Raw genomic sequence first — 23,442 nt, 5'->3', positions numbered from 1 at the left:
GAACTATTCGTCTATTCGGGTGCTGGAGCTATTAGGGTTCATTATCAACTACCCCAAATGGAAAAGTAGCCTAGTGGTTAGTGCAACGGACTTTGATCCTGGGGAACTAGGTTTGATTCCCATTTTGGCTCCTTGAGACTCTGGGCAAGTTACTTAACTCTCCACTGCCCCAGGTACAAAATAAGTACCTGTATATAATATGTAAACTGCTTTGATTGTAACCACAGAAAGGTATATCAAGTCCCATCTACCACCAGTTCAGAAATTGGAATTCATAGGAGCCCTGCTAGACACCTCACAGGCAGAAACTCTTTTTGCCATTGGCAAGTCATGGCTCAGCAGATGCTGAGGTGGTCAGGCCACATGGCTTCCACAGTGCATGACACCCCTATGGCATATCTTCATATGAGATCTAACCAATGGACGCTAGCTTCCTAGTGGTCTCAGGCCAAGAGGAACCTAGCGGATGTCATCTGAATCACCTGAGAGCTGGCTTGATCCCTCCTCTGGTGGACAATTTGGTCCAATTTGACCTTGGGACTCCCACTCCAAATTCTTCTACCTCAGAAGATGCAGATGCAGATCAACTTCCTGGAGCTCCAGGCAATTTGAAATACTTTAAGGCTTTCAGAAATCAACTGCTCAAACAAATTGTACTCATTCAAATGGACAATCAGGTTGCAATTATGTCAACAAGCAGGGAGGTACAGGATCCTACCTTCTGTATCAGGAGGCCATAATGATGTGGAACTGGGCTGTACAGCATAGGACAGTACATAAGTACATAAGCACCGCCATATTGGGAAAAGACCAAGGGTCCATCAAGCCCAGCATCCTGTCTCCGACAGCGGCCAATCCAGGCTTCAAGAACCCGGCAACCCCCCCCCCCCCCCCCCCCCAAAAAAAAAAAAAAAAAATTAATAATGTTCAATGGACTTTTCCCTTAGGAACCTGTCCAAACCCCCTTTAAATTCAGTAAGGCCAACTGCTGTCACTACATTCTCTGGCAACGAGTTCCAGAGTCTAACTACACGCTGAGTAAAGAAAAACTTTCTCCTATTCGTTTTAAATCTACCATATTGTAGCTTCATCTTGTGTCCCCTGGTTTTGTTGTTGTTTGAAAGTGTAAACAAACTCTTCACATCTGTCCGCTCTACTCCACTCATTATCTTGTAGACTTCTATCATATCACCCCTCAGCCGCCTTTTCTCCAAGCTGAAGAGCCCTAACCTTCTTAGCCTTTCCTCATAGGGAAGTCGTTCCATTCCCTTTATCATTTTCGTTGCCCTTCTCTGCACCTTTTCTAATTCCTTTATATCTTTTTTGAGATGTGGCGACCAGAATTGGACACAATACTCGTGGTGCGGTCGCACCATGGAGCGATACAACAGCATTATAACATCCTCGTGTTTGTTTTCCATCCCTTTCCTAATAATACTCAACATTCTGTGCGCTTTCTTAGCCGCCGCAGCACACTGAGCAGAAGTTTTTAACGTCTTATCCACAATGACTCCCAGATCCCTTTCTAGGTCCGTAACTCCTAACGCGGAACCTTGCATGACATAGCTGTAATTCGGGTTCCTCTTACCCACATGCATCACTTTGCACTTGTCAACATTGAACTTCATCTGCCACTTGCACGCCCAATCCCCCAGTCTCGTGAGGTCCTCCTGTAATCTTTCACACTCCTCCTGCGACTTGACGACCCTGAATAATTTTGTGTCATCTGCAAATTTAATTACCTCACTAGTTATTCCCATCTCTAGGTCATTTATAAATATGCCCTTCTCCTCAGAACCATGTACCTGGCAGGAAAGTCCAACAGCCTGGCTGATAGACTAAGCAGGGTAATGCAACCTGATGAGTGGTCTCTCAGCATGGGCGTTATCAGCAAGATTTTCTAAGAATGGGGCACTCCCTCAGTGAATCTCTTTGCTACTCATTGCAGTCACAAGGTTCCTCAGTATTACTCCAGGCTCAGATCGCATGACAGACTAGCATCGGATGCCTTCTTCCTTCATTGGGGGACAGGTCTTCTGTATGTGTATCCTCCCATCCCCCTACTGGGGAAAACTTTGCTGAAACTCAAGCAAGACTGGGAAACTAATGACCTAATGTATGCTACTATTCAATTTACTACTCAGGAACCTTCATGCACTACCATAATTTATTCTTCTTTACCATGTATGTATGCACATGTTGTATATACACCATGATCTGTTCCATATATGATCTGTTCCATATATGTTATGTTCCATGTTTGCTACCATGTATGTATGCACCTTAACGCAATACCATTTGTAATTCTGTTACCTGGAAATGGCAACCGCCATTACGGCAAATGTAAGCCACATTGAGCCTGCAAATTGGTGGGAAAATGTGGGATGCAAATGCTACAAATAAATAATAAATAAATAAATGAACCATGATCCTGATTGCCCTGTATTGGCCCAGGCAGATATGCTTCCCACTTCTTCTGGAATTATCTTCCAAAGAACCAGGGAGATTGGACTGTTTTCCAACCCTCATAACATAGAATGAGGGATTCGTTCTGCATCCCCAGTCTCCAGTTTCTTGCTCTCACAGCCTGTATGTTGAGGGCATAGAATTTGCTTTCTTGAATCTCCTGGAGAGTGTTTCCAAGGTTTTGCTGGTTTCCAGGAAATAATATGCTAAGAGGTGTTTTACTTTTAAACGGAGGAAGTTTGCTGTATGCTGTGAGATCAAGACCCTATATCTTCTTTCTTATTCTACACCTCTCTGAATCAGGTCTTAAGACCAATTTTGTAAGGGTTCATCTCAGTGCAATTAGTGCTTATCATCATGCAGAACCCATCTCTAGACAGCCTCTAGTTGTTCAATTCATGCAAGGTTTATTTCTAACAAAGCCCCCGGTCAATTCTCCGCCGGTGTCCTCAGACCTCAATGTTGTCCTTACCTAGCTGATGAAAACTCCTTTTGAGCTACTGGATTTCTGTCCTCTGAAATCCTTGACCTGGAAGGTCTTATTTTTGGTGGCAGTTACTTCAGCTCACAGGGTCAGTGAGCTTCAGGCCCTAGTAGCGGATCCACCTCTCACAATATTTCGTCATAATAGAGTAGTTTTACACATCCTTCCTAAGGTGGTATCGGAGTTCCAACTTAATTAGTCAATCATCCTGTCAACATTCTTTCCCAAACCGCATGCCCATCCTGGTGAAAGCGCACTGCACACCTTGGACTGAAAGCGAGCCATTTGCTTTTTTACCTGGCGCAAACTAGGCCCCATAGACAGTCCACTCAACTTTTTGTTTCTTTTGATCGCAACAGGGTGGGGGTAGCCATTGGTAAACGCACTCTTTCAAGTTGACTGGCAAGACTGTAGCTCTTTCACTTATGCCCAGGCTGGGCTGACTCTAGAGGGTCATGTCAAGGCTCATTATGTTAGAGCTATGGCTGTGTCGGTAGCCCACTTGAGATCAGCCTCTGTTGAAGAGATTTGCAAGGCTGTAACTTGGTCTTCAGTCCACACATTCACATCCCACTACTGCCTTGTGCAGGATACCTGACACAACAGCCATTTTGGTCAGAAAGTCCTGTGGAATTTGTTTGGGGTCTAGAATCCAACTCCACCCTCCTAGGCCCATTTTATTCTGTTTCAGGCTGCAGCCTCACAGCTAGTATGTATATAGTTTCAGGTTAATTGTCTTTTTTGGTCTCACCAGTGCAAACCTCTGTTGTCCTCATGTTGTTGTTTTCTTCACATTTTTTAAATGAAATTAGCTGAATTAACAAATCTCACAGAAGTCACCTTTTTAGTAACTTTTGATGTAAATTCACTTTACTTGTCAATACCACAATTGGAAGCATTAAATTTTTTTCTTTATTTATAACTTCCATGAATAATTTACAAGCATAACACTTGAACAAGCAAAACAGATAAGAATATATTCCAAACAATAATTCATTTGAAGAAAAATCACCAATACTCCTTAGACCACAAATCTGGGGGAGTGACCTTAATTAAAGGATAAGGAGCTCCATTAAGAGAAATAGTGTCAAAGGTATAAACAATAACTTGATCTAAACCATGTCTTCTTAATAGCAACCTTAAATGTAAAGCCGCTTAATCTTCAAACTTCTTCTTAATAGCAATCCTAAATGTAAAGCCGCTTAATCTTCAAACTTCTAAAGCTTGAAGGCGCCAAGAAATCATACAATACTATCATTTAATTATCTTTTTTAAGTCAAGAAAAGCTCTTAACTAGTGAGGAACATAAAATACACATTTTATCCCTAGATATTTAATTAAACATTTACAGGAATATGCAAGTAAGAAAGTAGCTCCCATTGATACTTCCTATTTCATAGCCAAAAACATTTTACAATGAATTTGAGTTTGTTTAGCAACATCAATGTATATTCATACTTTAGTACCATAAAACAGCACTTGAGAGTTACGAAAAAAATTTCATTACTGCATTTAAATCCTGTTCAGAGGCAAAAGATATTATTAACATAGCTCTATCCATATCTTTAGATAAAATTGACTCCAATATCTCAAATATATTTAACTGTCTTTGGTTTTTATCCTGAATTTCTTTCCCTTGTTCTTTCTCCTTTGGTGACTTAGATGGTAAAAAGTAAATTATATTCTCTGGTGAGAATTTTAAAACTTCTATAAGATATCTTCTAAAGACATCAATCGGAGACATTCCCAAGGGCTTAGGAAAATTAAGTAAACGCAAATTGAGCCTATGATTGAAATTCTAATTCTATCTTCTGATGTAAAATCAATTTATCTTTAATTATTGTCGATGTAATCTCTTGAACAGTTTTTAATTCCTGTTTAACATCCTTTATCTATATGGCAAACTCTTGTTTAGTCCCTTCCAATCCTTTAGATAAAGATTATACAGTACTCACAAGCATAGTAATGCCATGTGTAGATTCGCTGACAGACCCTTCCAAAATTTTTTTTTTGTTACATTTGTACCCCGCGCTTTCCCACTCATGGCAGCCTCTATGCGGCAGGCAATGAAGGGTTAAGTGACTTGCCCAGAGTCACAAGGAGCTGCCTGTGCCGGGAATCAAACTCAGTTCCCCAGGACCAAAGTCCACCACCCTAACCACTAGGCCACTTCTCCACTCCACTTTCAAAGTGCAGACCAGATGCTTGGGATTCTCAATCTCTCCAGCAAAAACAGAGGGTGAACTTCCAACAATCTTTCCATTGCCTGAACGCTCAGTGGCTTCACCCCCACCAAAGGCCTCCAGAGTAGTGTCTACTGCTATCAGGATTCCTTCCAGAATAGTTAGGGCAGGCGGATGAGGCAGAGTAATGCTAGCCAGCGGAGACAGAGAGGCATCGAGCCCCAAGAAACCAGAGCTTCCTTCACCTGGTAACACAGCAGGACACACCCTTCTCGGCTCCTGGCCTTGGGTCCTGGCAGCATACCTTGGGATCATTTGCTGAACGGGAGGCAAAGTCTTGGTCACTGGGGAAGCAGTCTTGACACAAGTCCTTTACGTTTGGTATGAGGCATATTCCACCCAAAGGGGAACAACAGGTAAAACTTAAAGCAAACTTTCCCATCCAGTCACAGCGCTACCAGTTCATGCCGCCATCTTGGTCACACCCCTTCCCAATTGGAAGCATTAATAATTTTGAAGCAAGAAGCAGTCAATAGTGTGGTACTTACGTCTTTCATTATTAATCTAGTGACATTAGCAATGGAAAAATTTTTTTTTTTAATATTGGCATCGATTTTTTTCAACAAATTTTGGTAGTGGCCATGGGAGCCACACTGGCTCCCTCAGTGGACAATTTATTCATGCAAGATTTTGAAGACCAGTGGATTAAGAATAATGATAACAACTTTTTGGGCTCTATCAAAATGTGGCTAACATTTATAGATGATGTGTTTGTGGTTCGGACAGGATCCGAAGAGCAACTGAATCAGTTCCATAAGTGGTTGAATACCAGACATCCCAAGATTCATTTAGTATGAATTATCATCCTACCACTTTATCTTACTTAGACATTTTGATTTATAAACAGAATGATGCTTTTGTAACAACTGTCTTTAGAAAGAGCACGAATAGAAATACTTTTTTAAAATTTTCTAGTAATCATCCACCTGCATTGAAGAAAAATCTCCTGCTTTCACAATTTTTGAGGTTTAAACATATATGTATAGATGTGACAGAATTTAGACAACAAGCTAAACATCTAAAGAGGCGGCCGATGGATAGAGGGTATTCTGAAAGACTAGTTGTACAAGCATATAAAAGAACATAATTTGCTAACAGAGACTTGCTGTTCCAGAATCTTATAAGAGATGAAGAACAGAGAACTGTGACCTGTGTTTTGAGATATACAGTACACCAGGGATTGAAAAGATCGTAAATATCTTGAGGAAGTATTGGGACATTATCTGTACACAACCTGCCTTTGAAGGTTTTGTTTTATGAGTAGCATTCAGTAGACATCGGAACCTTAAGGAGTTATTAAGTCCTTCAAATATAGGGAGAAACATAGTATCATATGAGAAAAATGGACAACATGTTAAATGTCACAAGTTAGAATTTGTGAGGTCACTTTGGACCTGGATACCAGCCAGCTTATTTTCGAAAGTGATCGCTGGCCATCTTCCGACATATATCGGGAAATGGCCGGCGATCTCTCAAATCGGTATAATCGAAAGCTGCTGTTTTGATACCATCGCCGCTTTCTTGTTGCCGAGCCGGCGAAAGTTCAAGGGGGCGTGTCGGTGGCGTAGCGAAGGCTGGACATGGGCGGGCATGGGTGTGGCTACCAGATAGCCAGCTTCGCCCGATAATGGAAAAAAGAAAGCCGGCCGTAACGAGAATTTGGTCCACTTTATTTGGTCCCATTTTTTTCAGGTCCAATCCCAAAAAAGTGCCCAAACTGACCAGATGACCACCGGAGGGAATCGGGGATCACGTCCCATGACTCCCCCAGTGGTCACTAACCCCCTCCCATCCTCAAAAATACAACTTTAAAAACGTTTTTTTTCCAGCCTCTATGCCAGCCTCAAATGCCATACTCAGGTACATCGCATCAGTATGCAGGTCCCTGGAGCAGTTTTAGTGGGTGCAGTGGACTTCAGGCAGGCGGACCCAGGCCCATCCCCCCTACCTGTTACATTTGTGGTGGAAAATGGGAGCCTCCAAAACCCACTGTACCCATATGTAGGCGCCCCCCTTCACCCCTTAGGGCTTTGGTAGTGATATAGTTGTGGGGAGTGGGTTTTGGGGGGCTCAGCACCCAAGGTAAGGGAGCTATGCACCTGGGAGCTTTTTTATTTTATTTTTTTACTTTTAAGTGCCCCCTAGGGTGCCCGGTTGGTGTCCTGGCATGTGAGGGGGACCAGTGCACTACGAATCCTGGCCCCTCCCACAACCAAATGCCTTGGATTTGGCCGGATTTGAGATCACCGGCTTCGATTTCCATTATGGGCAAAAACTGATGCTGGCCATCGCAAACCCGGTCATCTCTGACATTTGGCCGGCCCTAACCATATTATCGAAAACAAAGATGGCCGGCCATCTTTTTCGAAAATACTGTTGGCTTCAGCCAGTTGCGGAGCTGGCCCCGGAGATGGCCGGCCATGGAGATGGCCGGCGCCGTTCAATTATGCCCCTCCAGGTTTATCGATTCTGTTTCTTTAAGAAAATTCCCTATAAGACACTACTAATTGTGACACTGCTTTTGTAGTATACGTCATTATTTGCCCATGTTCAAAGGTTTATGTTGGGCAAACTATTCAACCTTTCAAGGTTCAACTCAGTGAATATAGAAGTTGTTTGAAGACACAAGTCCCAATTGTTGAACACTGTGGATCATATAAAAGAGGATCAACCAAACGATCTAAGTACTTTTATAAAAAGAGAAACAATGGATTTTCAATTTGAAAGCTAAGGAACCTTGGGGTCTTAATGAAAAAATAGAGTGGAAAAGCTTTTTTTGAGTTACAGCAAGTTGGACGAACACAGGAAAAGACGCTATTAATTTTGATTTCCATTATAAGGACAGCATTCCAGAGCCATGTTGTGGGGCACCCAGTGACATTAGAAGTTGAAGTGCAAACATTAGCTTTTCAAGTACTTGACATTTTAAGCTTTTTGAAATTTTGTTTGTATTGCTGTTTTTTATGATGACCACATTGATATGATATTATATATAATTTTAATGGACATATTGAAATGAGCACGGTTTTTAAGCACAGTGTTTTTCATGGTTTTAGATTTGACCACGGCACCTTGAAACACCATTGAGCAACAATTTGGCCACAGTTGGTAGGGTTTACAATGATTGCTCTTTTTGAGTAGTCACTTTCATAGAGAAATATTTCTCTCTACAGGTTTTATTTTCTTTCTGCTATTCCCAATGACTCCAGTACAGTTTCATTTTTTGATACTGCCCCTTCCAAATCTCTTTCTCCATCTGAAACCACTGTGTACCTCAGGATCACATTGCCCACCTTCTGCTTCAGTATCTTACCATCCTTTTTGTCTTCTTCCTTCTTTTCAGCTCTCAAGTTTCAACACTTTCTTCCTTTCATTTAACCATCTCTATTCTGTCTGAGTGCATCTCATCTTCCTCACTGTGTCGTGCCTGTCCTACTCTTCTCCGTACTCTCTTGCTCTCTCTCCTGCTCTCTGCTGGGGATATCAATCCCAATCCCGGTCCTCCAAATCAGCTCTCTCCCTACTCGTGCAGGTCACACCGTAGTGTCTCCAATCTAATTTTTGTTCCTCTCCTCTCATGTTCCCTGTGGAATACCCACTCTGTCTCCAACAAGCTTTCCTAGATCCACAACCTCTTTATCTCTCATACTCCCTATCTGTTTGCACTAACTGAGACTTGGCTTTGCCCTGAAGAGACGGCTTCAGCTGCTGCCCTGTGTCATGAAGATTACCTTTTCTTCAATACACCTCACCAGGTTGGCTGCAGAGGTGGTGTTGGACTACTACTCTTAATCTCTTGTAGGTTTCAATCTCTTCTTCCACCTCAGTGTCACTGATTTTCTTCTTTATCCGTCTATTCACTCCTCTACCTCTCTGAGTAGCAGTCATTTATTGACCCCCTGATAAGTCCCTTTCTTTCTTTTTCACTGACTTTGACTCCTGGCTTTCCTTCTTTTTCAAACCCTCATCAACCAACCTTTCTTTAACATCCTCCTTCAATTGCTCCACTACCCCTACTCACCAGAATGGCCACTGTCTTGATCTTGTCTTCTTTTTCAACTGCTCACTCTCTAATTTCTGCACCTCAGTTCTTCCCCTCTCTGACCATCATCTGATAACCTTCACACTTCTCCCTCTTCCTCCAGTTCCGTCCAGTCTCCACCTATACATTTAGAAATCTTCAGGCTATTGACTCTTGCATTCTCTCCACCAGTGTTTCATCCCTCTTCTCAACCACTATGTTATCCAAATCTGTCCATGAGGCTGTCTCTTCCTATAATACTGTTCTCTCCTCAGCTCTGGATACCCTTGCTCCTCCCATTCCCCATTCTGTAAGTTGTACCAAACCCCAACCTTGGCTTACCTCTAGAATCCGCTACCTATGTCCCTGTGCCTGATCTGCTGAACGCCTTGGGCTGAAATCCCATGCCCATGCTGACTTCATGCATTTCAGATTCTTGCTAACCTCCTTCCAGTCTGCTCTTTCACTTGCCAAACAAGACTACAACGTCCATTTGACAAACTCTCTTGGCTCAAACCTTCAACATCTCTTTGCCACACTGAACTCTCTCCTTACAGTGCTTTCACTTTATCCCCAGACTATGGCTGAGTACTTTCATGATAAGGTCAACCAAGTCACCTCCACCTCTCCTTCCCCCAATCCATTCTGTCAATCCTCCTTCTGCCTCCTTTCTGTAACAAACTCCCCTATATCCAGGACCTCTTTATCTCGCATCACCTCCATCTGCTCGCCATAACAGAAACCTGGCTCTGCCCTGATGACTCTGCTTCAGTCGCAGCCCTGTGCCATGGCGGTTATCTATTTTCACATACTCCTCGCCCTGCTGGCCGTGGGGGCGGTGTTGGACTACTTCTCTCTCCCTCCTCCAGATTTCAACCCCTTCTTCCACCTCAATCTCACTGTTTTTCCTCCTTTGAAATCCACTCTATCCGCCTTTTCTCTCCTCTGCCTCTTCGAATAGCGGTCATTTATCATCCCCCTAATAAGTCCCTTTCATCCTTTCTCAGTGACTTTGACGCCTGGCTTGCCTTCTTCCATGATCCTTCCTCCCCCTCTCTCATCCTTGGTGACTTTAATATTCCTGCTAATGATCCTTCCAACTCTTATATTTCCAAGTTACTCGCTTTAACATCGTCCTTTAATCTCCAACTATGCTCCACCTCCCCCACTCATCAAAATGGTCACTGTCTTGATCTCATCTTCCCCTCCAACTGTTCACCTTCTAGTTTCCTTGCCTCTGATCATCCCTCCTCGGATCACCATCTTATAACTTTCACACTTAAATCTCCTCCCTCCCAGTCCCGTCCTATCCTATCTAATTTATCTAGGAATCTTCACGATATTGACCCTTCATCTTTATCCTCCCATGTTTCAAACCTCCTCTCTACTGTGGCACCATCCACGTCTGTCAACGAGGCTGTTTCTTCTTACAACAATACCCTATCCTCTGCCTTAGACACTCTTGCACCTTTGATGACCCGCCCTGTAAGGCGTACAAAACCCCAACCTTGGCTGACTTCTAATATCCGCTACCTACGTTCCTGTACCCGCTCCGCCGAACGCCTCTGGCGGAAATCTCGGGCCCTTGCTGATTTCTTACACTTTAAGTTCATGCTGACCTCCTTCCAATCTGCTCTTTTACGTGCCAAACAGGATTATTATATCCAACTGACCAACTCTCTTGGCTCTAATCCTCGACTTCTGTTCACCACATTGAACTCTCTCCTCAAGGTGCCCCCTCCCCCAACTCCCCCTTCATTATCTCCTCAGACCCTTGCTGAATTCTTTCACAACAAGGTTCAAAAGATAAACCTTGCTTTCTCTACCTCACCAGCTCTCCCTCCACTAGTCCGTTCCCCTCTCTATCCTTCCCCTCATTCCCTTTCTTCCTTTCCTGAAGTTACTATTGAGGAAACTACACTTCTCCTTTCTTCCTCAAAATGTACCACCTGTTCCTCTGATCCCATTCCCACCCACCTTCTTAATGCCATCTCTCCTACTCTTATTCCTTTTATCTGTCACATTCTCAACCTCTCACTTTCCACTGCGACCGTCCCTGCTGCCTTTAAACATGCTGTGGTCACACCTCTCCTTAAGAAGCCTTCACTTGACCCTATTTGTCCCTCTAATTACCGACCCATCTTCCTCCTTCCTTTTCTCTCCAAATTACTTGAGCGTGCTGTTCACCGCCGCTGCCTTGATTTTCTCTCCTCACATGCTATTCTTGACCCATTACAATCTGGTTTTCGCCCTCTCCACTCAACCGAAACTGCGCTTACTAAAGTCTCCAATGACCTATTACTGGCTAAATCCAGAGGTCAATATTCCATCCTCATTCTTCTTGATCTTTCCGCTGCTTTTGACACTGTCGATCACAGCATACTTCTCGATACCCTGTCCTCACTTGGATTCCAGGGCTCTGTCCTTTCCTGGTTCTCTTCCTACCTCTCCCTCCGCACCTTTAGTGTTCACTCTGGTGGATCCTCTTCTACTTCTATCCCTCTGCCTGTCGGTGTAACCTCAGGGTTCTGTTCTTGGTCCCCCTCCTCTTTTCTATCTACACTTCTTCTCTTGGTTCATTAATCTCATCCCATGGCTTTCCTACCATCTCTATGCTGATGACTCCCAAATCTACCTTTCTACCCCTGATATCTCACCTTGCATCCAAACCAAAGTTTCAGCGTGCTTGTCTGACATTGCTGCCTGGATGTCTCAACGCCACCTGAAATTAAATATGACCAAAACCGAGCTTCTCATTTTCCCCCCCAAACCCACCTCCCCGCTCCCCCCGTTTTTCTATTTCTGTTGATGGCTCCTCTCATTCTCCCTGTCTCCTCAGCTCGAAACCTTGGGGTCATCTTTGACTCTTCTCTCTCCTTCTCTGCTCATATCCAGCAGATCGCCAAGACCTGTCGTTTCTTTCTTTACAACATCCGTAAAATCCGCCCCTTTCTTCCGAGCACTCTACCAAAACCCTCATCCACACCCTTGTCACCTCTCGTTTAGACTACTGCAATCTGCTTCTTGCTGGCCTCCCACTTAGTCACCTCTCCCCTCTCCAGTCGGTTCAAAACTCTGCTGCCCGTCTCATCTTCCGCCAGGGTCACTTTACTCATACTACCCCTCTCCTCAAGACCCTTCACTGGCTCCCTATCCGTTTTCACATCCTGTTCAAACTTCTTCTACTAACCTATAAATGTATTCACTCTGCTGCTCCCCAGTATCTCTCCACACTCGTCCTTCCCTACACCCCTTCCCGTGCACTCCGCTCCATGGATAAATCCTTCTTATCTGTTCCCTTCTCCACTACTGCCAACTCCAGACTTCGTGCCTTCTGTCTCGCTGCACCCTACGCCTGGAATAAACTTCCTGAGCCCTACGTCTTGCCCCATCCTTGGCCACCTTTAAATCTAGACTGAAAGCCCACCTCTTTAACATTGCTTTTGACTCGTAACCACTTGTAACCACTCGCCTCCACCTACCCTCCTCTCTTCCTTCCCGTTCACATTAATTGATTTGATTTGCTTACTTTATTTATTTTTTGTCTATTAGATTGTAAGCTCTTTGAGCAGAGACTGTCTTTCTTCTATGTTTGTGCAGCGCTGCGTATGCCTTGTAGCGCTATAGAAATGCTAAACAGTAGTAGTAGTAGTAGTAGTTTTCTGAAATCACTGAAGAGGAAACGGCATATTTTCTTTCCTCCTCCAAATTGAATACCTGTTCCTCTGATCCTATTCCCACCCATCTATTCAACACTATCTATCCTACTGTCATCCCTTCTATTTGTCATATCCTAAATCTTTCACTTTCCACTGCAACTGTTCCTGATGCCTTCAAACATGCCGTAGTTACACCACTCCTCAAATAACATTCATTGGACCCTACCTGCCCTTCCAACTATCACTCTATCTCCCTCTTCCCTTTCCTATCCAAGATATTCAAACATACTGTTCACCTCCATTGTTTCGACTTTCTTTCATCTCAAGCTATTCTTGTCCCACTTCAATCTGGCTTTCACCCTCTACATTCAACTGAAACAACACTTGCTAAAGTCTCCAATGACCTGTTCCTGGCCAGATCCAAAGGTCTCTAATCTATCCTCATCCTTCTCGATCTATCTGCTGCTTTTGACACTGTTGATCACCACCTACTCCTTGATAAGCTGTTCTCACTTGGATTTCAGGGCTCTGTTCTTTCTTGGTTTTCTTCTTCTCTCTCCCATTACACTTTTACTGCATGCTCTGTTGGATCCTCCTCCACTTCGATCCCACTATTAGTTGGTATACCTCAGGGCTCTGTCTTGGGACCTCTTCTTTTCTCCATCTATACTTCTCCCTTTGGTGCTCTGATCTCCTTTGGTTTTCAGTATCACCTTTATGCTGATGACCCCCCATATCAACCTCTCCACAACAGAAATTTCAGCAGGAATCCAGGCCCAATCTCAGCCTACCTGTCTGACATTGCTGCCTGGATATCTCACCACCATCTGAAACCAAACATGGCCAAGACTGAACTTCTTGTCTTTCCCCCTAAATCCACCTTTCCTCTTCCCCCATTCTCTATCTCTGTGCATAACTCTTATCCTGCCTGTCTCACCAGCTCATAACCTTGGGGTAATCTTTGGCTCCTCTATTCTTTCTCTGCACATATCCAACCGATTGCTAAAACCTGTCATTTCTTTCTCTATAATATCACCAAAATTAATCTCTTCCTTTCTGAGCACACTACCAAAATCCTTACCCACACTAAGAGTACTTATCTTCTCGCTTAGAATACTATGACTTGCTTCTAAGCCCTCTCTCTCCTCTTCCATCTGTTCAAAACTCTGCTGCACGACTTATATCCCGCCAGTGTTGCTATGCTCATATTAGCCCTCTCCTCATATCACTTCCTGGCTCCTTATCTGTTTCCGCATACAATTCAAACTTCTCTTATTGACTTACAAGTGCATTTACTCTGCAGCTTCTCAATACCTCTTCACTCTCATCTCTCCCTAAAGTCCTTAGGTAAATCTATCTTATCTGTACTCTTCTCCTCCACTGTGAACTCCAGACTCCATTTTTTTTTGTTACATTTGTACCCCGCACTTTCCCACTCATGGCAGGCTCAATGCGGCTTACATGGGGCAATGGAGGGTTAAGTGACTTGCCCAGAGTCACAAGGAGCTGCCTGTGCCTGAAGTGGGAATCGAACTCAGTTCCTCAGGTTCCCCAGGACCAAAGTCCACCACCCTAACCACTAGGCCACTCCCTCCACTCCTTGCTGAACCAGTAGTCAAGCTCCATCTCTTGCCATCTTCAAATCTAGGCTAAAAGCCCACCTTTTGAGGCTGCTTTTAACTCCTAACTCCTATTCACTTTTCAGTACCCATGTCTGTTTTATAATTCTCACTTTAAGTAACTCCCTTATCCCTTATTTGTCCTGTTTTTCATGATTAGATGTAAGCTCTGTTGAACAAGGACTGTCTCTTACATGTTCAGTGTACAGCGCTACGTTTGTCTAGTAGTGCTATAGAAATAAGTAGTAATAGTAGTAGTAATAGGGGTTGACAAAGAAACCAACACAACAGTGAGATTTAATGATTATGAATGAAGGGGGTTTATATGCCTATAACTGGAACTACCCTGTGAATCCAATCACTATATACAAAAGTTGAAGAGTGAAGTTTGGGTTCTGAGGCTTTTTTTCCCTTCATAAAATCTGTTGTATATTACTTGAATTTAATTATAATAGATTTCCAGCCTATGAAGAGTTATTGTGAACATTTATGACAGTCTCTTCATTCCTTTAATTAACTTTTCTTTTCGGTGAGCCTGGGAGCTAGGGATTCCCACTTGTAAGTCTATTATGGCCTGCTTGTCCTCAGAGAAAGTAAAGTTACTTACCTGTAGCAGGGGTTCTCTGAGGATAGCAGGCATATCAGTCTTGCATACCCTCCTACCTTTCCTAGGAATTGGATTTATTATTAGCTATGTTATACTATTTTTGGTCCTGCACTTGCGACTTGGGCGGGAAGGCATCTGCACATGCATGGTGAGAGTACTGCCTCAAATTATTAAAGTAAAATTACACTAGGCAGCGTTTTCCGCACTGGGCTCCATGGATGACATCACCCACAAGTAAAACTAATTAGCATGCTATCCTTGGAGAAAGCCTGCTACAGTAACTTCGCTATATTGTGTTGCTGATGAAATGAGTAAAGCATTTACAGTTGATGCAAAATTCTTCTGTCCATTTACTACTGGTCTGCAAATACAGGGATCACATAACTCCATTGTGAAAGAACTTCAATGGCTGCCTGTTCACTGCCAGGCTTAATTCAAGACTGTGTTTGGCTTTCAAAGAACTAAATAGCCAAGGCCTACCTTAATATTGTTCTCTAATAATAATAATCTATAAATAAGCCTTTTCCTATATTCTACATTAGACCTTGACAAATTTTCTTAGGATCTAGGAGACAGTCCAAAATTCTAGGCGCCAGATTTGAAACAATTGACAATTTATGCACATTTATTAACAACTCATTTATAATATTCTTAAGGTGATATACAGCAAGCTACTTATTACAGTAGCAGTTAAACCTATGTTTTCAATAGATGTTGGTGAACAATGGTAGATGATGGAGCGACTGTGTGAAGTTAAGCAGAATACAGCAGTCTAAATGGAATAAGAGAATGAAGAGAGAGGGTTTCGGTGATATGTTCAGAAAGGAAGCTGCAGTGGCAGCCTCTATGAATCTCTCCTTCACCCCCAAGCATAAACCTCTCTCAATCCCTCTTGTCTGCTATTTCACCCCTACCAAAAAAACAGACTTCTAAATTTGTAAACTGATCCTACCTTCCAACAGGGTTGATTGGAGAATTTCCTAATTAGCAATGTGTGGGACCCCTTCTGCTACTGCTCCTAATCTCCTTATTAAGAAGTCACCGGTTTTCTCTGTCCCTCCTCCATGGCTGTCCCTTTAGCTTTCTTTCATTCTCCTTCCTCCTTCTGCATCTCCCAGCCAGACTACCATCCTCCCCCTTCCCCTAGTTCTCTCTCTCTCTCTTTTTCTCAAACCCATTCCCTAGGAACAAGCATATCCATTGCTCTTTCTTAAACCCCCTCCTCCACCCATTGACACCCCACAGTTCTCCCACATTCCCCTCCCCTCAGCACAAAGACCCACTAGTTCTCTCTCAGAACCCTCTCCTTAGCCTTTACCCCCATAAGCCACCTCAACACATATACCACCACAGCTTACTCAATCCCCCAGTAGTCACAGCACTGTAACTGGTTCGCAAAACCCACTCTCCTCCCATCCTCCCCACAGCATATTTGTAAATCCCCCCAGTATAACTCTGCAGTTGTTTGTTCCCTCTCTTTCTCTTTTTCAGCCCAGCACACAAACATACCCACATCTCTCCCTCCCCATCAGCATACAGAAACACTTCATCCATTACACCTCTAACTCACCCTCCTTCTGGTACCTCTGGTGTGCTCACCTCCCACCCTCCTGTAGGGGTATGAGCCACTGCTATCATACAATTAGTGTATCTCTACCCTCATCTCCCCCTATGTTCCTGCCCGTAACCTCCTCTCACAGGACAAATCCCTCCTTTCAGTACCCTTCTCCACCACTGCCAACTCCAGGCTCTGCTCATTCTGCCTTGCCTCACCCTATGCCTGGAACAATCTTCCTCAACCCCTATGCCAAGCCCCCTCCCTGTCCATCTTCAAATCTCTGCTTAAAACTCACCTCTTCAATGCTGCTTTCGGCACCTAACCTTTCGAGAAATATAGTATGCCCTATCAGATTGACTCTACACTTGTCTCTAGATTGTACACTTGTCTCTAGATTGTACACCTGTCTTTTAGATTGTAAGCTCCTTGAGCAGGGACTGTCCTTCCATGTTAAATTGTACAGCGCTGCGTAACCCTAGTAGCGCTTTAGAAATGTTAAGTAGTAGTTTTCGGATGCGCATATCGGACACATGCCAAAAATGAAATTACCACAAGAACCACGCAGTAGCCAGGCAGTAACTCTATTTTGGCGCGCATTGGGCGTGCATAGACGCTTACGTGGCTTAGTAAAAGGGCCCCAGAATTGCACACAGTATTCTAAATAGGGCCTCACCAGAGATTTGTACAAGGGCACTATTACCTCTGTTTCCTGCTGATCATCCCTCTCCTTATGCACCTGAGCATCCTTCAAGCTTTGAGTGTTGCCTTTTCTACTTGTTTGGCCACCTTAAGGTCATGAGACACAATCACTCCCATACAAACAAAAAGCACCAAAAAGCCTTCAAAATAGGGACAAATACTTAATTTGTATGACTGACATGGGTTGTGTTTCAGCGCAAAACGCCTGCGTCAGTGGTCATTTGAACAGCCAAATACAAAGTACAAAAAACCAGTCTGGTTTAATAAACAAAACAACGACCAAAGATATATTGTCCCAAAAGGGATTTGCTGCCATATTCTGAAGAGGCAATATATCTTTGGCATTTTGTGCTGAAACACAGCCTGTGTTGGGTCTACAGATTAAAGTTTTGTCCCTATTTTGAAGGCTCTAGGTGCTTTTTGTTTGTGTTCTTATATTTTTTCACCATTCCAGCTTTTTGCAGCACCTTCAAACTGTGTTGCCAGATACTTTCTCTATCTTCTCCTCCTTCAAACCTACCAGTTTTATTCTCAATTTTTTGCTCTATCATCTATTTTCTATTAGAGCCTTTCCCCAGCAGTTCCCCTACCTTTTATCCTCCTCTCCTGTTTCTCTATTTATCAGTTGGTTTGCTCCATTTCTACTATTAATAGCTTGGTTTTATACCACTCTCATTTTTACAGGTTCAAAGTCTGCTGATGTCTCTTGCTATATAGAAGCTAACTCTCTAGGAGACAGATCTGGGAACTGTGGTGGCCTCAGTGACAACTATGCTAAATGTGATTCAGGGTATGTTTCACTGAACTGAAATCCATATTACTCTATTCTGACAAATTAGGTATATACGAGCAGGCAGTGTCATGAAAGTTCACGTTCCATTAAGATAATTTCAGCACCAACATGTTTGAATCAGCCCAAATTATACTCAGTTGATTAGTTTAACAGCAGTGCAATCATAAATGCTTTTGGCTTGTTAATAACAACATTTATGTATTTGACATCACTTACTTTTGATGATATGGATATTCTGATGATCTGCTTATGATTTTTGATCCCAGAGGAAGAGCTGTGGTCACACTGTACTGTACTTATAATTACACTGATATACCATTTGTGTTTCATACCCAGGAGTTACAAATATCCAACAACTGTATTTTGTAAAATATATGTTTTGGACCAAGTTTATCTTAATTAAGATTTAAAATAAGAATGGAAATGGGATTTCTTTTCACATTTTACATTTTCTCCTGTTTTTGTTTTTGATTGAGGATTTTATATAGAGACCCTTAAGGTGTTTTTTTTCTGTCATGAAAGTTAAGACAGACCAGGAATGAGGAAGTGACAGACTAGCCAGCTTATTTTTGAAAGAGAAAGACGCCCATATTTCGACCCAAATCGGGAGATGGGCGTCTTTCTCCCGTGGGCGGCCAAATCGGTATAATTGAAAGCCGATTTTGGGCATCTTCAACTGCACTCCGTCGCGGAAATGGCCAAAGTTGATGGGGGCGTATCGGAGGCGTGATGAAGGCGGGACTGGGGCATGGTTATCGGCTGAACAGAAATGGGTGGCTTTTGCCGATAATGGAAAAAAATAGCCATTTTTTAGCGAGAATTTAGGTCACTTTTTTTGGACCCTTTTTTTTCACGAACAAGTCCCAAAAAAGTGCCCTAAATGACCAGATGACCACCGGAGGGAATCGGGGATGACCTCCCCTGACTCCCCCAGTGGTCACTAACCCCCTCCCACAAAAAAAAAAAAGAACTTTAACAACTTTTTTTCCCAGCCTGTATGCCAGCCTCAAATGTCATACCCAGCTCCATCACAGCAGTATGCAGGTCCCTGGATTAGTTATTAGTGGGTACAGTGGACTTCAGGCAGGCGGACCCAGGCCCATCCCCCCACCTGTTACACTTGTGCTGGTTAATGCTGAGCCCTCCAAGCCCCCCCAAAACCCACAGTACCCACATGTAGGTGCCCCCTTCACCCCTTAGGGCTATGGTAATGGTGTAGACTTGTGGGCAGTGGGTTTTGGGGGGATATGGGGGGCTCAGCACACAAGGGAAGGGTGCTATGCACCTGCGAGCTCTTTTACTGTTTTTTGTTAATTTGTAAAAGTGCCCCCTAGGGTACCCAGTTGGTGTCCTGGCATGTGAGGGGGACCAGTGCACTACGAATCCTGACCCCTCCCACGACCCAATGCCTTGGATTTGTTCATTTTTGAGATGGGCGCCTTCGGTTTCCATTATCACTGAAACCGATAGCGCCCAGCTGAAAAATGGCCAACTCCTAGGCATTTGCCCCGCACAACCCATATTATCGGAAAAAAGATGGCCGTCCATCTTTTTTCGAAAATACGGGTTGTCCCATTCACGGAAATAGGCACCCACGGATATAGGCGCCCATGGAGATGGGCATTCGCATTCGATTATGCCCCTCCATGAATGCTAGTGCAATGTATGACATGTTGGAGTACTAGCTATGGGGTTCCTCAAGGTTCCCTACTGGCACCAATTTTGTTCAATTTTATGAGTACATTGGGATGCTTACTAGAATCATCCTAATATTCTTTTTTTTTTCTAATGCTGATGATATTTTTATTCTAGTTCCATTATATTCTAATACTGAAATTTCTAATACCTTAATTTTGGAATGCATAGAGCAGGTGCAAATCTGGGTGAATAGTATGTGTTAAAACTTAATGCTAATAAAACTAGTTTATTGTACTTTAGTAATTCTAAGATTAAAAACGAGAGAACAAATTGATTATGTGACATCGGTAAAGTATTAGGGGTCATCTTGGATTCTCAATTAAAAATGGAGTTTCAGATTAACAATCTTGGTCAAAATGTTTTTTTCTGTTTTGTCAACTAAGATTTATAAGATCTGTTTTTTTCCCCAGAACACTTTAGACTCTAGGTTCAGGCAGTGTTGATGTCACAGGTGGATTATTGTAATGTTTTATATTTATTTATTGTGAACATTTATATCCCTCATAATCCCACCAAGGATACTGCTCATAAGATCAAAAATAGAATTCAACTTTGGCAGAATACAGCAGCTAGGATGATTTTTGGTTGCAAGAAATTTGTTCAGCTTCACTGGTAAAGAATTTGCATTGGTTAACAATTGAAGTATGCGTTGAATTCAAGGTAGCATGTTGGTTTTTCAAAATAATTAATGGTTGCTGTCCTCAAGATCTCATTGAGTTGATTGCTTTTCATATTATTCATTCTGCTTCTCGTTTCAAATCTTTATAAAGATTAGGTAGTCCTTCTGTATCATAGGTTCATTACAAACGTATTCATGAAATTTTATTTACCAATCTAGTAAAATATGGAATTCTATTCCAATCCAAATGCATACACTTTCCAATTACATATTATTTAGAAACGCGTTAAAAACTTACTTATTTGATAAGTATATGGAGGATTAGTTCTTTGTATTTGATATTGAACTAGTTACTGTTCCTTTCTTTTCTTTTCTGAATTTAACCAGCTTTGATTCCAAGATGATAAATGGGAATAGAATAGAATGTTACTGCTTATATTATAATCTTTGTACAGCTCTCTGCTCACGTGCAGTACCATTTTAAAAGTAGGAATTGAGATGTACAGGACAATGCATCTCTAGTTTCACCACTATTTTAGAACAAAATCTACTGAAATAGAGCCTGTTCTAAAATACAGGAGAAATGGATGTTTATATGCCAAGTATGCGCAGCATAAACATCCAATTTACAAAAATAAGCATATAATATTGACAGGTTCAAAGCCAGCATATAACCAGTTATGTTTCTAAGATTGGTTCTAATGTTTTTAAGATCAGTTATGTCACATTACCGATTTTCTTTGAAATCTTAGAAATATAACTGGCACTTAAACATTTATCTTGGATAAATGTCTACTTTACATGGCTACTTTACTTAATTGTACCAAAAAATCAGATGGAACCAGATGAGGATGGGGGCGCTGTTTTTCTGCCTCAAAAATAACATCCAGAGCCTCAATCTGGGGTATACTGGTATATAAGAATATACATCAAAAGTCACTAATGTCCACTGTAAAGAGAAGTTCCTTTCCATACTTTGTAGAATCTGTAAATAATGAGTAGTATCCTTCAAATACGATTTAACTGTAGCAAGACAAGGTTGTAAATGTTTATCAATGAATTTACACTAACGTTCCAAAAGGGAATTCCTGGCCGAGATAATGGGACGTCCAGGAGGATGATCTAAACATTTACGGATCTTGAGCAGTAAATAGAAAACTTGAAGGTTCCCCCTTCTTGTAATTTCCAGTACTTTATCCGCCACTCGGAGAGAGGGGTCCACAGGGAGCTCTAAATAATTAATAGTATTACTAAATTGTGAATTTGCTTCTTGCATTTAGTCTCTTTTATCCCAAACCACCTCGGCACCCTCTTTGTCTGCCCGGTGGCTAACAATGGTAGAATCCTCTCACAGGGCTCTCAAAGCTTGTCTTTCCAATCAAGAAATATTAAACCCAACATATCCCATAGATCTCTCCAAATACTCTTACTTCTTTCAATACCATTGCTATAAACATCACTATCACAGGATCCAGCAGTCCAGGGGAGTCCAAGAAGACAGTTTGTGTACTACAGAATGATCTACACAGTCATTTTTATGTGTATCAAAAAACAATCTCAATTGCAATCGTCACACAAATTTCTTGAGCTCTAACTGGAACTGAAAAGGGTCATGGGTATTGATTGGAATGAAAGACAGTCCTTTAGAAAGTACAGAAATCTCATCAGCTGTCAACATTTTATTAGAGATATTCATCACAATTGATCCAGATGGGTGTGTGCCTGTGCTCAAGTTCCTGGTTTGGATCCCCATCCTTTTCTGCTCAGCTTCCCCCTCTCTCTAGCTCTCCTCTCTTGTGTCCAGCATCCCCCTCTCTCTCTAGCCATGCCCTCCGTGACCAGTATCTTCCCTTTTTTTCTAGCTTCCCCTTCCATGCTCAGCATGTGCCCAGCATCTACCCTCTCTTTGTCTTTCCCATGTGTCTAGTAATGTTCATTCTAAGGTGCACAGGAGTCCTTCAACCATATTCCTACTAGTAGGAATGATACATGAATACCATGGTTTTATTAGAGAAGGCAAAAAAAGTAAAAATGTCCCCAAAAGAGTTTTATGCAGGGGCAATAATCACATTAAAAAAAAGCAGTGAAGGTTGGTATAGGAAAGCAAGGTTAACTGTGAAACAGGGGACCTCGGCAATGACTCGTTTCATGTTGGGATCACTGGCCGACAACTCACATATCATCATCAGTCCACAGCATATCACAAAAACTTGGTTATTGAAAAGTGTACATTAAAATTTTGTAATATAAGATAAAGTTTCTGTGATACGTTGTGGGACCAATGACAATATAAGTGAGTTGTTGGGCAGTGATCTCGGCATGAAACGAGTCACTGCCAAGGTCCCCTGTTTCACAGTTAACTTTGCTTTCTTATACCGACCTTCACTGCTTTTGTGCTGGGTTTAGTTTACTAGAGAAAGGACAGGTCCAATAGGAATCCTAAAGAACTTGGCCTGTCCTTTGTAACTGAAACCGCAATATTTCTGCACCACTGCCACTGGTAGGAATGGCAGTGGAGGACTGCCATGCATCTCAGAGGGAACTGGTGTTTGGCATCAACCTCCTGCTTTCCTTCCCACTCCCCCCCCCCCCCCAGGTCCAGCATCTCCCCTTGCTTCCCTTGCCAGCCCCTAACTTTCCAGGTTCAGTGTTTCCTCCTGTTTCCCTTCCCAGTCCAAGGCCCAGCATCTCCCACTTGCTTCCCTTCCAATTCCTCTTCACGGTATAGCATCTCCCACTTGCTTCTCTTCCCACCCCCTCCAGGTCCAGCATCTCTTTCTTGTTTCTATTCCAACCCCTCATCTTGGGTCCAATACCTTCCTTTTCTTTCAGCTCCTGCACCCCTCAAGTACAGAATCTTTCCTCACTCATCCTATATAGCATCTCTCCTTGCTTTACTCTTTGTTCCCTCCACCTACTCCCTTGGCTGCCACTCCTGTTTCAGAGGGGATGAGACTGACAAACTTAATCTGGCAG

The 23,442-nt window shown here is 42.7% G+C and overlaps 1 protein-coding gene across 1 annotated transcript in view; it reads left to right on the top strand.

Moving 5' to 3' along the window:
* Positions 1-23,442, top strand: part of LOC115469725 (disintegrin and metalloproteinase domain-containing protein 9-like) — a 247,157-nt gene that overhangs the window by 190,677 nt on the left and 33,038 nt on the right. The window contains exon 15 of the mRNA XM_030202513.1: positions 18,041-18,150. Within this exon, the coding sequence (XP_030058373.1) occupies positions 18,041-18,150 (110 nt within the window). The remainder of the gene's footprint in view (positions 1-18,040; positions 18,151-23,442) is intronic.

The sequence above is a fragment of the Microcaecilia unicolor genome, chromosome 4 (assembly GCF_901765095.1).
Source record: "Microcaecilia unicolor chromosome 4, aMicUni1.1, whole genome shotgun sequence".
NCBI classification, from domain to species: Eukaryota; Metazoa; Chordata; class Amphibia; order Gymnophiona; family Siphonopidae; genus Microcaecilia; species Microcaecilia unicolor.
The sequence above is the reverse complement of the archived record's forward strand: the minus strand, read 5'-3'. Positions and strand labels throughout refer to the sequence as shown.